This window comes from Vicugna pacos, chromosome 18 (genome assembly GCF_048564905.1).
Source record: "Vicugna pacos chromosome 18, VicPac4, whole genome shotgun sequence".
NCBI classification, from domain to species: Eukaryota; Metazoa; Chordata; class Mammalia; order Artiodactyla; family Camelidae; genus Vicugna; species Vicugna pacos.
The window spans coordinates 45,628,754-45,644,590 of record NC_133004.1 but is presented as its reverse complement, the minus strand read 5'-3'; the positions used below and the strand labels follow the sequence as shown (position 1 = coordinate 45,644,590).

Genomic DNA, 15,837 nt, shown 5'->3' with positions numbered 1-15,837 from the left:
CAGAATCCTAACCCTGGTGCCGTGGGATGCTGGGTAAGCATCGAGAGCTAAGGACCAAGGACGTGGTCCAAAGACCTGATGTTTAAAAGCAGGTGACAAGTTCTAGTCTTAGGTGGCAGCCCCCGCCCCCCGCCCTCCAGGTACAAGCACAGAGGCTGACTCCAGCTGAGGGGCTGCTTTCTTGTCTCCATTTTCCAAATGTTCCATGAATGTGTATCATCTTCGTAACTAGCAGAGAGGCAATAAATGCTGTTTTCACCAGAGCGAATTTCCTTCTGATTGTGGGGAAGATGACAACAGGGCCAGCCGCACCCACAGGCACATGCCGACAATGCTTGAGTCACAGCGTCAAACCAACGTGCTGTGGTCCCTGCTGGGAGACTCCTGGCCCCTGAGGGTCCTGAGACCCAGAGTTCCAATCCCCCGTAAGTGGCCCTCCAGGCTGCACTCACGCACCTCCAGCACAGAGCACACACCACCTCCAAGGCAGCACGTTCAGACCAGAGAGACTCCCTTATTGAGGGCTGAGGCCCAGGCTTCTCTCTGCCTCAGGGCCTTTGCATGTGCAGTTGCCACTGCCTAGAACCCTCTTTCCCAAGGTCTCCACATAGCTACCTCATATCTTTAGAGTCTCAAAGGAAACACCTGAGCATTCAGGGCTCTAACAGGAAATGGGTTCACCACCCGCCAAGCTCCAGGTGAGTCCTCACCCTCTGCGTGTTCACAGCCTGGCTCACAGCCTCCACAGCAGCCGAGGTAGCACCTCCTACAAGAAGCCTTCCTTGACTGACTGTTGGGCTCCTGTAGGCCTTGTCCTGACCTGAGCACAGCACTACCACACCAGGCCACAACCACACCAAGTTCTCCTCTGCCTCTTCCAGCTTCCCCTGAACTGGCGGAGATAGTGAGCAAGAATGAGAGACTGAGGGCAGAGACAGCGAGTTTGACCTCTGCCTCAGGACACCGGGGCTGTGGGAGGCTTGGGACAGGGTTATGGGGGGGGAGTCGGGAAGAGTCGTAGGAGTTAAGGGGCAGAACCCCCTAACTAAGTGAAGCCCAAAGAGGTGGATGGACCCACCCAAGGTCACACAGATGGGAAGCTACACAGCTGGGGCCCAGACCTGGCACCCCGCCAGCCAGGCATCCACACTCCAGCCTGCAGAGAACACTCTGAGACTCCTGCCTGCAGCCAGGACAGCCTTGACCATCGCCATGGAGCAGAGGTTCATCTCAGGCTGCATCAGGTCACCGGCTATGCCACCACCAGGGAGTCTCCTCCCTCCTCTGGGCCTGAGCCCCTCCCCTGTAAAAGGAGTGCTCCACCCATCAGCTGCCCAGGTTTGGGGAGCTCCTGGAAATGGCCCAGCCCCAGGGGAGCCAGGCCAGCAGCCAGGAGGGCAGGTGGGGGATGGAGCGGCACAGAGCAGACCCCAGAAGCCCCTCTGTCTTCCAGCACCTGCCAGCTCACAAATCCCACCAGCCCCTTGCCCACGGCAGCTCCCCGCTGCAGGCTGTCCTTCCAGCAAACACCATGAGCCCCTGGGAGGCAGCTGTAATGGCCAGGGGCCCCTCCGCTCCAGAACGGAGGCCATGAGAATGTGGGAGCCTGAGACGCTTGGTCCCACGAGAAACCACCAGCCTCGGGATGCAAAATCCCAGCCTAGCCTTGCGGAGGCCCCAAGCCCCCCGTGCAGGGCCAGCCAGGCCTCTGAGAGCTCTCAGAACAGCCCCCATTAGCTCCTGATTCCTGCAGTCACATCCCCCACAGGGGGCCAGCCACGGGGGACCCAAGAAACCCCTGCCTCCCAAGGCTGATGCTGGCTCCTTGTGTGAGAAAAGGCTACTGACAGCCCCAAACAGTGCCTTCAAACAGGGCCTGGCCCATGGCGTTTCCAGTGGGTGGTGGGGGCAGTAAACAGCAAAGAAGGACAAACGCTGGACTTCCCAAGCCACACCACCCCCCACTCCTGCACCAGGCCCCGCCTTTCTCCTGGATGGCCTAGGAAGCAGAAGCCTCCTCCCCAGCTGGGCACAGCCCACGTGGCAGGAGAGGACTGCCAGGCCCCAGCAGCCCAGGTGGGTGCCGGCCACAGATAGGCCCCCAGGCCAGGAGGATAAGGGGTCTACCATCCACCAGTGGGACGACGGTAGTTGTCCCCCAACAGCTACGAATGCTCCACCAGGGGAGGCAGGAAGCGGCCCCAGACGACGGCCAGGCTGACCCACGGCCCACTCACTCAGAAAGGGAGCCCGTGGGCTGCACGCCCAGCACAGAGCAGGCGCACAGGGCTCCCACTTCCCCACCGACCCTGCAAAGAAGGCGCGCCAGCCTGAACTTCAGGATGAGAGTCATCGAAGGCTCAGAGAGGTCAAGCGCTTGCCCAAAGCACCAGCACAGGAGGGCAGGGGCAGGACGCACGCCCAGGTCTGGCTCGCTCCACAGCTCTGTGCCAGCAGTGGAGGTGGCGGGGGATGGAGACAGGCTGGTTTCCATACCGTGAATTATTCAGTGGCTAATTCTGCTCCTCAGAGAGGAGGCAGGAGAGAGGGTGAGTCAGAGCCCCTCCACAGCGGAGGCGAACGGTGCTCTCGGAGGAGGCCGGGGGCAGAAGCCAGGGTCCTCTCGGGGGCAAAGGGCCCTGCAGGAGGCCAGGCTGAGCGGCGGTGGGGGGCTTGGCCACCATGCTTGATGCCTCCACTAGCCGCAGGCCTAGGCCCCTCACTCACTACCCACCACATGCCAGGGCGCCCAGGAGGTCAGGAGGGATGGCAGCCAGATCAGTCATGGTTGGCAGCATGTGCAGGTGGCAGCCCACGGGCCAGCAGGAAAGCTGTGCGGGCACCCCCGGTACCCCTGGAGCTTTAGAACTGGCAAGTAGCAGAAAACTTCCTTAAGTAAGAGACATTGTCCTGTTCTGTGGAAGCAGAGCCCTGGGGACAGATGTGACAGAGCCATCACAGGTGAAGCTCCTGGGACAAACAGGAACAGCGTGGCCTCCAGCCCGGGCTTCCAGAACCTGGGCACATGGCTTTATAAGAACCCTGCTGTCCCCGCGTGTGCTTGGGCCAATCCCTTGCCCCCTTTCTAATCTGCTTAGAAACAGATCAGCAGGACTAGGGGACCGGCCGCCAGGTGAGGGCTGGGCGGCGGGCTCCCCTGCAGAGCTGGGGTTCTGGTTCTCTTCCTCTGGATAAGGGAGGCCACAGCAGAGGACAGAGTTCTGAATTGTCCAGGTGTGACACGGTCCACGCAATACTGGACCTCCAGGCCATCTGGACGAGCAAAGCCGTTTCAACCTCACCCTGGGGGCTCTGCATTCATCCCTGAAGAGAAACCTAGACATGTGCCAGGTGACCAGGAGTCCCAGTCATGGGGGTTCTGGAAGCTGGATCCCCAGACAGGAAGGAAATGCCACAGCCTGGTCTCCTGCCCTGCGCCCAAACGGCAGTGGCTCAGTGATGGGGGTGACACTGGGGCTTGGCAGGACCCCAGACCTGGGGCTCCAAGGGGAGAGTCTGGTCACATGGGGAGAGGGCTACAAAGGGTCCATGCTGTCCCCGAGCTCTGCCGAGGCTTAGCTCCTTTCCAGCCTTCCAAACGGAGGCTCATCTGCATCCCTATGGCCAGCCCTCCCTCCCTCCCTCAGGTGCTATAGGCAGCCGGGTCTCTGGGCAGGCACTGTGTGTCCATCCCACAACCTGGCTGTCCAGCAGGGGGTCATTACCAGCCAGGGAGAGTTGGCAACTACACAGACCACTCGCCCACCAAGAGTCTGGCAGGGAGTGGGATTCCCGGGCTGCGGGTGAGGGGACTGCACCCAATGCTCTCAGGCAACAGCTGTGGTCTCAGAGCCCTGGGGTCCTCTGGGTAAGGGGCTCTGCCTGGCAACACCCCCAGGGTGCCGCTGGTCAGCTGCCCGGGCAGGCACTGACAGCTGGCAAAGAGGGCTCCATGGAAGGGAAGGAGTTGGCTCCATGCAACCCCAGAAAGGAGGGTCTCAGTGACTCCAGAGGGGAAGGCTAGAATTTACAGAAGCTGTGGACCCTCCACGGGGGATGAGGAGCCCTGACTCTCCAGCAGGGGAGATCCGTGATTGAGGGGGAGACTCTCCGGAATCACAGGGGTTGTGACCCACGAGGAGAAGTGGGCCATAATCCTCGATGGAGGGTGGGGAGTCTTTAGCCCCTCCAGGAAGAGAGGGCCAGGACCCTCGGGGAGGGGGCTCAGGACCCACGGAGGAGGAGGGGGCCGCGACCCTCGGTGGGGGATGGGGAGTCTTTAGACCTTCAAGAAAGAGGGGGAAGCACCCTGGGAAGGGGGATCGTGACTCGCAGGAAGGGCGGCCATGACCCTCGGAATGGAGGGGCCGTGACCCGGAATCTGACCCCCGACCCAGGGGACCCGCGTCACCTGCTGGTAGTCGGTGTCCTCGGGCCGGAACTGGCTGCTGGTGGTCTCCCAGCGCAGGCTGAAATGGGGCAGCCGGTGCAGGAGGCTCACCCACCAGGGCGCCGCGTAGCTGACCCCGGCCATGGCGGGCCGGCCGCTGGGGCGCGCGGCCGCCGCGGGGCTCCCTGGCTGGTCTGGGGCGCGGGGTTCAGGGGCCCGCCGACCCCGGCCTTGCCGCCCGCATAGCCCGCGCGCTCCTGGGCCCAGCCCGGCCCGGCTCGGCCCGGCTCGGCCCGGCTCGGCTGCGCTCGGCTCCGCTCGGCCGCCCGCACCCGCCGCCTCTTTGTTCGCCGCCGCTGCCGCCGCGGCCACCGCCTCCGCGCGCCCCCGCCCACCGCCCCGCCCCACCCCCGCGCCGCCATTGGCCCGCCGCCCGCCGGCCCCGCCCCGAGCGCCCCGCCTCCGTACCGAGCCGCCATTGGCACGCGGTCGAGGCTCCGCCCACCCGGACCCCTTCCCTACCCGGACGAGGGCCGCTGGCGGGGGATGGCTGGGAGGGCCTGCAATCCTGGCAGCGGTCTCTCCATCCGCAAATGGGCCTGGGGGCCCGAACCCTGGCTGGAGGTGTAGATGTGCTTCTCCTGGGCGCGCCCGTTGGTTAGCCTATTGCACGTTCACCGAGCTTCTGCGGGGACGGCCTGGAGGGGCTGGGCTGGACCCCAGCATGCAGCCGCGGCTCACACACAGCCCATGTGTTGTCCCGCAAAGAACTCAGTGAACTGTCTGTAAAACAAGGATGATTTGGAGGCAGAGCCTGACTTGGTGACCTAGAACTGTGTGGTCTTGGGCAAGTCACTTAACCTCTCTGAGCATCAATGTCCTCGTGTGTAGTAGGAAAATACGACTGTAAAGTACTCAGAATATCAGAGTGTGACTCAGTACAAGTAAGTGGCCTGGGGGGGCGGAGAGGTAAATTCAGTTCCTACCCAGCCTTCCCTTTGCGGCAGGTTGGGTCTTTTGTCAGGACCTAAGAGAGAGACAGTGTCCTATCCTGGCTCCTCTGGGCCTGGAAATGCAGGCAGCTGCCGGGGAGGGCTGAGCATGGACTTTGAAGTCACACAGCTGCACTTCCTAGTGGGGCATCTTCGTGCTTGTTACGCAAGATGGAGACCGCACAAACAGGGGCAGCTGGAGGCGCTGTGGGCACCCCAGGGGTAGAAGTGTGTGCTCTGGACTTCCTGCATTCTGAGAAACAGGTTTCCACACCTGGGGCTCTGCTGTCTGCCATGCGTGGGCTCGGCCAGCTCTGTGGCTGGGCTAGACTCTTGCAGGCAGGGACAGCTCTGGGCAGTGGCTTCCCAAGAGGACCGTCCATCTGCTCATCTGACTGCCCTGACGCACCTGTTTTCCTGTGATAAGTCCAGTGGGCCCCAGTGGACCCTCCCACAAGCAGATGAGAAAGGGATATGTGGGGAAAAAGGCCTTTGCGATGCTGTGGTTTCCACTTTCCGGGTAATTCACAGACACCACCCAGCGGGGAATAACAGCCAGGCAGGCGAAGGGAGGTCACATTCTCCATCCCTAAAGGGGAGAGGTTCTGGTCCCTGATGTTGGCCACAGATCACACAGCCATAGACCCTGGCTTTGTTCGCTGTGATTCGCATGCCCCCAGCACCAGCATGGCAGGCCTACCAGGGTCCCTAGGTGGAGGCATGGGGTCCCTGAGCTCCTTTCCACCTTCCCAGAAACCTCACAGAGTTGTGCATTTTCCTCTGGCAGGGCAGAAAGCCAGAGCCAAACATCACGTGAAATGAGAACTCAGGTGTGCCAGGTTGACTTCTGTCCTCCCAAAAGATGAGTCCAAGTCCAAACTCGTGGTGCCTGTGACTGTGATCTTGTTTGGGAACAGGGTCCCTGCAGATGTGGTCGAAGTCGCACTAGATTACGGAGGGCCCTAGTCCAAAGACAGTGGCCTTGTACGAGGGAAGCCTGAAAACAGTGATGCAGAGATACAGAGACACGCAGAGAGCTCCATATGAGCACAGAGGCAGAGCGGGGGTGATGGAACCCCAAGGACTGCTGAGCCACCGGTAGCTGGGAGAGAGGCCGGATCCTCACAGCCTCAGAAGAAACCAACCCTGCTGACACCGCGACCTTGGACTTCAGCCTTCAGAACTGAGATAATACGTTTCTGTTGATTAAGCTGCCCACTGTGTGGTCCTGTTATAAGCTGCCACAGGAAACATACAGCAGGCTGTCCCGAGCTTTCATTTGGCTGGCGTTCTGTGTCTCTGATTGGCACAAAATGGCAAAGGAGCTCGTCTTTGATTGCCACTTGCAATATATTTGGTGGGTGAAACCTTTTCTTAATGGGACCCACAGAGGAAGAATGACAAAGGAGGTCCAGGAAGGAGAAAAGGAGGACCCACAACATCCAGCTCTGGAAAAGCACCTCCGGGGCCTCGACTGGGGAGCGTGAGCCCAGAACCTGCTCCCACCTGAGGTCTGGGTACTGGGGACAAAATCCCCATAGATCTGAAAAGCCCTTGAAAAATCGTGGTTTCCTGGGAACAAGTAGGGGCCAGGGGCTCTGGTGTCCCACGCCTGCAGCTGTGTGATCTCAGGGTCTTTACTTCTGTCCCTAATCTGCACAACACGGTTCCTGTGGCTCCAGGGGGGTGAGGGTTAGAGAATGCCAGGTGACGGGGCAGGACTCAAGGAGGGCCCACCCCAACCCCACCGCCCTCCTGCTTGCGGCGTTCCCTGGCTGGAGCTGCAGTGGTTCTTCCTGCCTGTCCCGGGACCTCTGTGGCTGGAGGCTGACTTGAGCCCCATTTGACAGATGGAGCAACTGAAGCCTGGGTCCTGCTGTTGCTCAGGGGGCACGAGATCCACATGCGCCCGGGCAGGCAGCCAGGATCCAGCCTCATCCAGGCCAGACGGCCTGAAACAGGGCTCCAGTGGCTGGAGAAGTCAGAGAGGATTTGGTCTGCAGTGCTGGCCACCAAGCAGGATGCCAAGGGACACACCTTCATTGACCTGGCAGTGACTCAGGACAAGGCAGCTGATGGGGAAACAGCTAGTCTTCCCCCAACTGAGGAAGCCGTTCAGGCAGCAGTAAGAAGCTGCAGCCTCCCATCCCCTCCACCATGGGGGCCCGGAAGGACCCAGCAGGGCTGGGCTCACGGGGGCAGGAAGGACCAGCTGAGCTGCCCTGAGCACCTACTTCCACAATCTCCTCTGGCCCCCAGCCGGGTTCCTACGTCACAGAGCCAGTGACGAGGGGGTTTTCGAGGTTCAGAAATGAAGAAACTTGCTCCTAATGCACACATTCATGTGGAAAGCAGATGGGTCTCAGCTTCCTTTATTTGCAGTGGATCCCACCCACTGTGGAGGCCGTGCAGTCCAGGCTGTGTGTGGAAGGCCAGGCTGCGTGCCCAGCTCCCGGAATGCTCCATCTTTGGGCATCATTCTTTCTTTGCTCTCACCCAGGACTTCTCGGCTCCAAAGCCCAGGAGTTTCCCTTTCCTTTCTTTTCAAATTAACTACCTTCTTTTCCAAGTCACAGGTCTTCTGGGCCCCAGCCTTTTGATGTCTAAAATGGGTAGAGTCCTACTTAAATGTGAGATGTATGTAAGACAACATGACACAGCGGCACTATTCGTGACAGACAAAAGGCCACAACAGCCCAAATGTCCATCAGCTGATGAACCAATAGACAGAATGCAGTACCGCCACATGGTGGAATATTACTCAGCCACGAAAAGGGATGAGGCACTGAAACACAGTACAACACGGATGAACCTCGAAAACATGATGCTCAGTGAGAGAAGCCAGACACAAGAGGCCACATACTGTCTGATTCCATTCACAGGAAATGCCCAGAAGAGAGGAATCCATGGAGACAGAAAGTGGATTAGCTGTTGCCAGGGGCTGGGAGAGGGGGATGGGAAGTGACTGCTTAATGGGTCAGGTGGGGTTCTTTTTCAGATGATAAAACGTTTTGGAAATAGTGATAATTGCACAACAGTATGAACAAACTTAATGCCACTGAATCTACCTTAAAAAACGGTTTCATATATTTTATCACATGCACAAATGATTCTGTGTAAAAGGGGCTCACTCAGCGTCTCCCTGTCTGCCTGCCTGACTGCCTTCCTGGAAGTAGATTTTGTGAGTGAAGGACAGGGATGAGAAAATCTGCAGAGAGTGAACTGAGGGCTGAACTGCTTGGAAGCACCTGGTAGAAGCATCTGGAATGGAGGAGGAGGCAGGCCAGGCCAGGAGCTCCCCAGGGTCTGTCTCCTGAGCCAGGAAGGTGGCTGGATTGAAGCTTCTGAATGGTTTGTCCCAAGACCTGTAGGCGCCGCGAGAAAGGCCAGGCAGGGGCTGGGTACCCCGTCGCTGGGGCGGAAGCCAGAACAATGGAATCCCCTGCGTTTGGACCGTGTCCAGCGAGGTTCACATTTTCCGTGGAGACAGAGCTTGTGAGAACTGTCAGGGAGAGGAGCGGGCTGGAGGCCGGGTTTCCCCCGGTCCCACTGAGATGCACAGCCAGCCCAGCGCCCAGTCCCCATGGACACCTGGCTATAACAAAGCCACAGGAGTGCTGCTTTCAAGTTGGCCGTGATGGAATTGCCCCGTGGCTCTGGGGCCTGGGAGAGATGCCAGCCAGTGTGGTCCCCAAGTGGGCCACACGAGCCAGCCAAACAGACCCAGCCAGAATGGTGATGTGCACACCTCTGGCTTGCCTGGAGTCACCTAGCCAGCAGCCTTGCCTACCCACAGAGCTCCAGGGAACCAGGAACTCGGCAGGGATGGCCTCCAAGCTGCCAAGGATGCTCAAACCCCAGCACGCACCACTGATCTCTCACTTGGAGCCTCCTTACTCTTGTTTCACACACAGTGCTGACAAGACTGGTCTCCGTGTCCCAAGCCCAACACAGAGCAGCAGCAGCACCCGGGGGTAGGTATCATGGAGGGAGACTGGCACTGGATGAAAAGGTGCACCCTCCCCGTGCGGGTCCCTGGTCCCTGCCCACCTACCCAGCCCCACCTAGCAGCTGTGGTCAGCGCCGTGCCGAGAGTCACGGGACCTGGGCTCGTGCCAGGTTGTGCCTGCCAGCTGTGAGCCCTGTGGGAACCTGCGTCCCCTTCAGGGACCTCAGTGCTCACCAAGCCCATCTCCCCACGTTATAGCAGAGGAAGCTGAGGCTCCAAACCACAGCCCAGGAAGAAATCAGGAGGCTGTATTCGGGAGAGAGGGTGACTGTGCGTGCACACACACACTTGCACAAACGCCTTTCACGCCCAGAGTCTCACTTCATCCTTGCACGAGGCAGACGACCGCCATCCCCATTTTAAGAGAAGGAAACAGGCTTTGAGAAGTGGGTGCAGAGGGAAGATGGAAACCCCTTTCTTTTCTGGTTTAATTCCCTCTCCAGTGCAGCCCGCTGAGTGTTGTATTTTTAAAAGGCCGATGTGTTGGTTGCCTGCTGCATAAAGGAACCACCTCAAAATTCAGTGTTTTAAAACCACCACCACGATGCTCGTTCACAAGTCCGGGGGGTCAGCAGCCTGGCCCCATCTGGGTTCTTACGCTGTCACCTGGAGTTGCTCATGTGGCAGATCCACTGGGGCTGGATGGTCTCTGATGGCCTCGTTCATGGCTGGTGGCTGGTGCTGACTCAACAGACCGCGTGGCTCCAGCTGGCTGCCTTGGGCTTCTTGACCTGGTGTCTCAGGGAGACAGGAATGTGCAAGCTGGAGGCCTGAGGGCTAGTCTGCTCGGGTCCCATTTACTCATGCTCCTCTGGCCAAAGCCCATCACAGCCGACCCCAGGCCAAGTTCCTGCAAGGGGCAGATGGGCCAGAGCAAGGCAGGACCCGAGGCTGTGGACGCAGGGCCAGGACTGTGACCGCCTTGACTCAGTGGCCCCCCAGATGGGGAGAGACTTCCCCGCGCTGCAGTGCACTGCGGGATGCCCCCTGGGCAGCCAGTCAGTTCGTTCCACCCTGGTGGGCACAGGAGAGGGGCCGGGCTGGGCAGCTGGGAGAGGCAGGTCAGGGAGGCTAAGGGGCCTCTGGGCTCCTCCTGGCAGCCTCATGGACCTCCACGCTGTCTCCAGGAGCAGTGGGCGGGGGTCTCCGGCCCTTTGTGGGCTGGGATCTGAGTTGGAGACGAAGGCTGACTGGGCAGCCGTTGGGAAGGCAGGCTGCCTTTGTGCTACCCTGCGCCTGGGGAGAGAAGACGCCTTTCCGGGACGGGACGTAGGGAGCAGCCCAGCAGCGCCGGGGAGGAGCTCCTCCCCCAGCCCCCACCCCACCCCTGGCTGCACTTCCCTCTCCGCAGCCCCACCAGCCGCTCTCCAGCCTGGGCTCCCTGGTGACAGTGTCCTCCAAAGGCGGGGGCCCTCCACCAGGCAGCTTCCCAAGCCTCCATCTCCCCTCCCCGCCCACCCCCACCCCCAGCCCCGGCCCAGTGGTCCCAGGACCACACTGGAAAGAAAGAGGGTGTCTACAGCAGTAGCCTGGCTTCCTTCCCTCATTGGTGGTAACCTGTCCCCCACGTGACCCGCTCAAGTTGTCTGTCACTCACCCACAGCCAGGAAGTCTCCACCTTGCCTGGGAGAGGCTGGGCCACAGCTCCCATCTGGGAGGCCCTGGGTCCCCAGGTTCAAGCCGGGGCTGGACAGACCTTGCTCCCTCACACACAGGGTGCCCTGTCCCAGGGCCAGGGCCAGGGCCAGGGCCAGGGCCAGGGAGTCAGCGTGGGCCAGGGCCCCCCCATGTCCCCAGGGTGGGCTGCCTCGTCCGGGGAGCCTTGAGGACCTCCCGCTGCCCAGGGAAGTGTGCCCAGCCTGTGCTCAGAGGAGGAGGCCCCTGGCCCATGTCGCCCAGAGCTGCTCCTCCTCACCACCCAGTCTCTGTGAAGGACTCTGACCACGCTGCTCTCCTGCTGGCTCCTCCCTGGCTCCCAGGGCCTCAGGATCAAGTCCAAAGTCACCAGCACCTGCTCCTGCTGACCCCGCCTCCGTCTCCTGGGGGTGCAGGGTGGGCAGGGTCAGGAGAGGGGCAAGGTAGAGGCATCCGGAAGTGAGGCCATGATGACAACATATCACGGCCGGGTCCTTGGTCGGTGCTTCACACGTGTTTCTGGAACGGACATCATCACCATGCTCTCAGAGAGCTCCCCTGGCTGGCACAGGCCCGCCCCGACCACCGGCTCACCGCCTCCCAGAGACACGGACGGATCCTGTCATTCTCTTGTTTACAGAGAGGGAGACTGAGGCTCACCCAGGTCCCCGGCCAGGATGGCTGGGGCCCTTCGCCTGGCTCCCTCTGCCTGTGGGCACAGGGACCCTTTCCTCCCCAGACATCCCAGCTGGATCTGCGGCGTGGGCGGGAGACATCAGGGAGCAAGAGGTCCCACCGGGCTCCCCTCCCTGATGCCCAGGGCTGAGGCCCTGGCTGCGTGGGCCCTGCTGCACTAACGGCCTGGGAGTGCATGGAGATCCTGAGGAGGGACGGGAGGCTGGAAATATGCTCCCCATCTGAGGCTGCTCCCCCTCCATTGGCCGGCCCCTCCTCCAGGGGCCCTGGGATGCCCTGAGCCCTCTCCTTTCTGCAGGGGTGGCTGGGAGAGGGCCGGCTTCACTGGGCTCTGACGGGCACTGGGGTGGGGGCAGCGTTCAGAGGGTCCCTCACCAGCCCTGGGGCCACTGTGTGCCCTCCCAGCTGCCAGCGGGCCTTCCACCTTCTGAAATGCAAATCGCTCCTGTCATCCTCCTGCCAGCAGCCCTTCCCTGTTCCCACGGCTCCCAGCGTGAGGGCCAAACTCCTTGGGCAGAATGTGCAACCCCCCTCGGCCTCTGCTTCCCTCCTGAGCTCCGTGGCCCCCACCGCCCCTGGCCCACCAGGCCCCAGCCACCTGGTGCCATTTTTGCCTGGGGTGGGGGTGGGGCAGACGGTTCCCTCTGCAGAAAGACCCCCTCCCTCCCTGGTCAGCCCCAGCCCCTCATCCCCTCCTCTGCGTGTGTCTGTGGGGGGTCAGGGGGAGTTCCTGACCCCATGGCTGCTGCCCCCCTGCAGGCCATGTCCCTGGGCCCCTCCCGCCAGGGACCTCACCGCCGTGGTGAGGAGAACTTGGCTGGAGTTCTGCCCACTTGGTCCCCAGCACCTGTGCAGGTGAACGTTGGGCGGTGAAGGAATTTACTCCAGTCCCACCAAGCTCAGCCTGGGTGAGAGACAGACTTGCAAACAGATGAAACACACCTTGATGGCATGCACAGAGTCCCTCCCTCCCTCAGTGCGTGGCAGGCTGCGAACGTGCAGGAAATCTTAAAACATACAAAATGAACTCATTTTGTGAGAACACAAAGAAAGGAGGGGCTGATTCCAAAGAGCTGCTCAGCAGCCGTTGTGGCAGGCGGGCAGGCTTGGGGGAAAGGACGCTCCTGGCTGGGAAACAGCTCATCCTGGGGCCAGCTGGAGGCGGGGAAGGGCCTCGTGGGGAAAGGGCAGCTGTGTGTGGCTGGACAGGGGATGGTGGACCAAGCAGGGTGCCACGCGGAATCTAAATGAGTCTGCTGGGTGAAGGGCTGGTGTGGGTTCACACTGGTTCTTAACCAAGGGCCCAGGGGCCTGACCGTGGAGGGAGATGAGGAGCAGGGAGGAGAGCGCTGGCCTTCCCACCGGACCCATCCTCTTCCTCCGTAGCAACAGTGCCTCACACTTTCGTTGTCTATGGCCTTCTAGAATAAAAGACATTTCCAGGCTCCCTTGTAGCTGGATGTGCAACAATGTTCTGACCTATGGGATATGAGTGCGAAGTGTTCTCAAGTGAGGGGACACCGCCTGCTTCCTTCCAGCTGCCTGGAATTCTTGTGTTGTGGCTGGAGCTCAGGCAGCCAGTTCGGACCATGAAGCCTTGTGCTCAGGAGAGGGAAGCCACAGAAGAGTACAGGACTTTGAAAACTGTGCAGCCTTCATACCTCACCTGTGCTGCTCTCCTCGGACTTTGGAAACTCCTGACTTGTTTGGGTTACTGTTACTTGGGGTGTTCTCAGACTCCAGTCAGACCTAAGTCTAGGAAAGGGGAGGACGGACAGGAGGGCTCAGATCCTGAGGACTCGCCTGGGACACAATGGACAGAACTTGGTTGCTAATTGGAGGCGGGCTCCAGGGAGTGAGAAGGGAGTGCCAAGGCTCCCCCCCGAGATCCCGTCTTGGGAGGCCGGGAGAACGGTTCACTCCACGTGCGCTAAGCACTTTTTGTGTGCCATGTACCACAAGAGCATGCAGGCGACTCACAGCATCCCCTGCTGCAAGGTGCTCTCGGTCCAGGGGGCACGGACGGCATGACGGCAGAGCCCCGACGGAGGGAGGGGAGTCCCTCCCCCAGGAGCTGCTGGGCCCTTCATTTATTCACTCCGCACAGGCCCTGAGCACCTACTATGTACCAGGCACCGTGTGAGGGCTTGGGAACAGCAACGAGTACCCCCTACCCGGAGAGGAGCTTATCTTAGGGGGTCTGATGGGGGAGTCAATCACCAAATAATCGTGGCTTTAAGTGGAAACATGACTGCTGAGTGAACCCCTGCCACGAGTGATTATGCCAGGGCCACGGGAGGGGCCACGGAGGCTCCGAGGGGATGTGTGATGCACCAGCTGCATGTGGTTGGGAGACTCCCGGGTGCAAGGGGTGCGGGCTCCCACAGGCAAGTCCCCGACCCATCTCTCACGTGTTCCTGACCCCTGACCTCATACAGCAGTGGACAGCTCACGGGGCCTGGCCAGAGTGAGTCTGGGCCAACTGGTGCAGGAGGGGGGCTGTTCAGGAGAGGCTGAGGTGGGAGCTGGGCTGCTGTGGGCAGGCAGGGACATGGAGAGGAGAAGACAGCCTTGGGCCGTATTTAGCAGGTGAAGTCAATAGGATTTTTTGTTGCAGGAAAGGGTGGAGGGCATGGCTCAAGCAGTAGAGCGCATGCTTAGCACGGACGAGGTTGTGGGTTCAATCCCCAGTATCCTCCTCTAAAAAAATTAATAAACGCAATTACCTCCTCCTCCCAAAACAAAAAAGAATTAAAAAATAATAGAATAATTAATTTTAAAAAAAGGATTTTTTGTTAAAGGATTGGAGATGGCTAGGAGGGCGTCACGGGAGTCACCCCCGACCCAGGCGTCTGACCTGTGTGATAATGATGGTCGGGTGAGGAGGCCTAAAGGCGAGCCTGCCTGGGAGGGGAGAACCGTGTCATCTGAAAATTTTTAAGTGGGGTGAGATACCTACAACATATGGTCCCGGTTCAGGGGTTGGGTTTTGTCCTGGAGTCCGTGGGACACTGTTGGGGTCACCCAGCCTCACTGCAGATGTTGAGCGCTCTGCGCAGGAGTGCCAGGGCCCGGGGACTGACTGTGGTGGGTGAGGAGGACCGTGCCTGGCTCAGGCCTGGACACAGGGAGGCTGTGGTGCACTGAGATGGGACCACTGGCCGGGGGCAGGTTAGGGGCAGAGGTAAGTCCAAGCTGGGCTCGGCCGAGTCTGAGGCATCTAAGATGTGTCTGTGCAGACCCTGACACCAACATTTAGGGTCTGGGTGTTGGCGTCAGAGCCCTGGGGACACCCACGTCTAACAGGCATCAGAGGAAGGGCTGGTAGAGGCCAGAGGGGTGGGGGGGAAGACGCGTCAGTGGGGAGGGGGGTGGGGAAGGGGCCACTGCGTCCCAAACTGCAGAGAGCGTGGCCATCACCGCGCTGAGCCTGGGGGAGGCCCTCTGAGATGGGATGGCAGTGGACGGGGCTGCGACTAGCAGGGGCAGCGACTCTCTCTGTGAGCTGTGCCCCCAGCCCACCTACCCCCGGGCTTCCTGGCTTCCATTCCTTCAGAGTGGGGCGGAAGGGAGGGGCTGGGAGGCAGCCTGAATGGTGGCCCCGGGGAGCCTTGGCACACATCGGACCCTCTGCCTTGAATCCCCGGCAGTTCTGGCCTTAATTAACGAATAGCTCAGGGGCACCCCCTCTCCCTATTCAGAAAGGACACGGCACCATGGAAACGTCCCCCAGATTCCCTAGGCAGGCGCTGTCTGATGGGGCCGCCCTCTGGGCCTGAGCTGCCAGGGCGGGGGCTCCCGGGAGAAGGGAAGGTGCCGGCGTCCGGCCGAGCAGCCCAGGCCCATCCCCACCCGCAGCTCTCCTGTGCTCAATCCAGCCGCAGCGAAAGGAGCCGGGGACCTGGATTCTGACTTTTTTTCCTATGTTCCCCTGCAATTTTGAGGAATCTCATATTTAAAACCATCTGGGCAGGGCCCTGGGGGACACTCAGTTACCAGCCTTTAGGAGGCTCACAGGCCTTTCCTGTAACATGAAGACTTGCCGAGAGCACCAGGCCAGTGGCAGGAACAGGGGAGAGGGATTCTGTTTGCGCACGTGTGGATGTGTGTGTACG

The 15,837-nt window shown here is 60.5% G+C and overlaps 1 protein-coding gene across 2 annotated transcripts in view; it reads right to left on the bottom strand.

Moving 5' to 3' along the window:
* TTYH3 (tweety family member 3) overlaps positions 1-4,779 on the bottom strand; it is a 28,813-nt gene extending 24,034 nt beyond the window's left edge. For both annotated transcript variants that reach the window (XM_072943429.1, XM_072943428.1), the window contains exon 1: positions 4,412-4,779. In XM_072943429.1, the coding sequence (XP_072799530.1) occupies positions 4,412-4,534 (123 nt within the window). In that variant the 5' untranslated portion in view covers positions 4,535-4,779. The remainder of the gene's footprint in view (positions 1-4,411) is intronic.
* Positions 4,780-15,837: the final 11,058 nt, after the last annotated feature.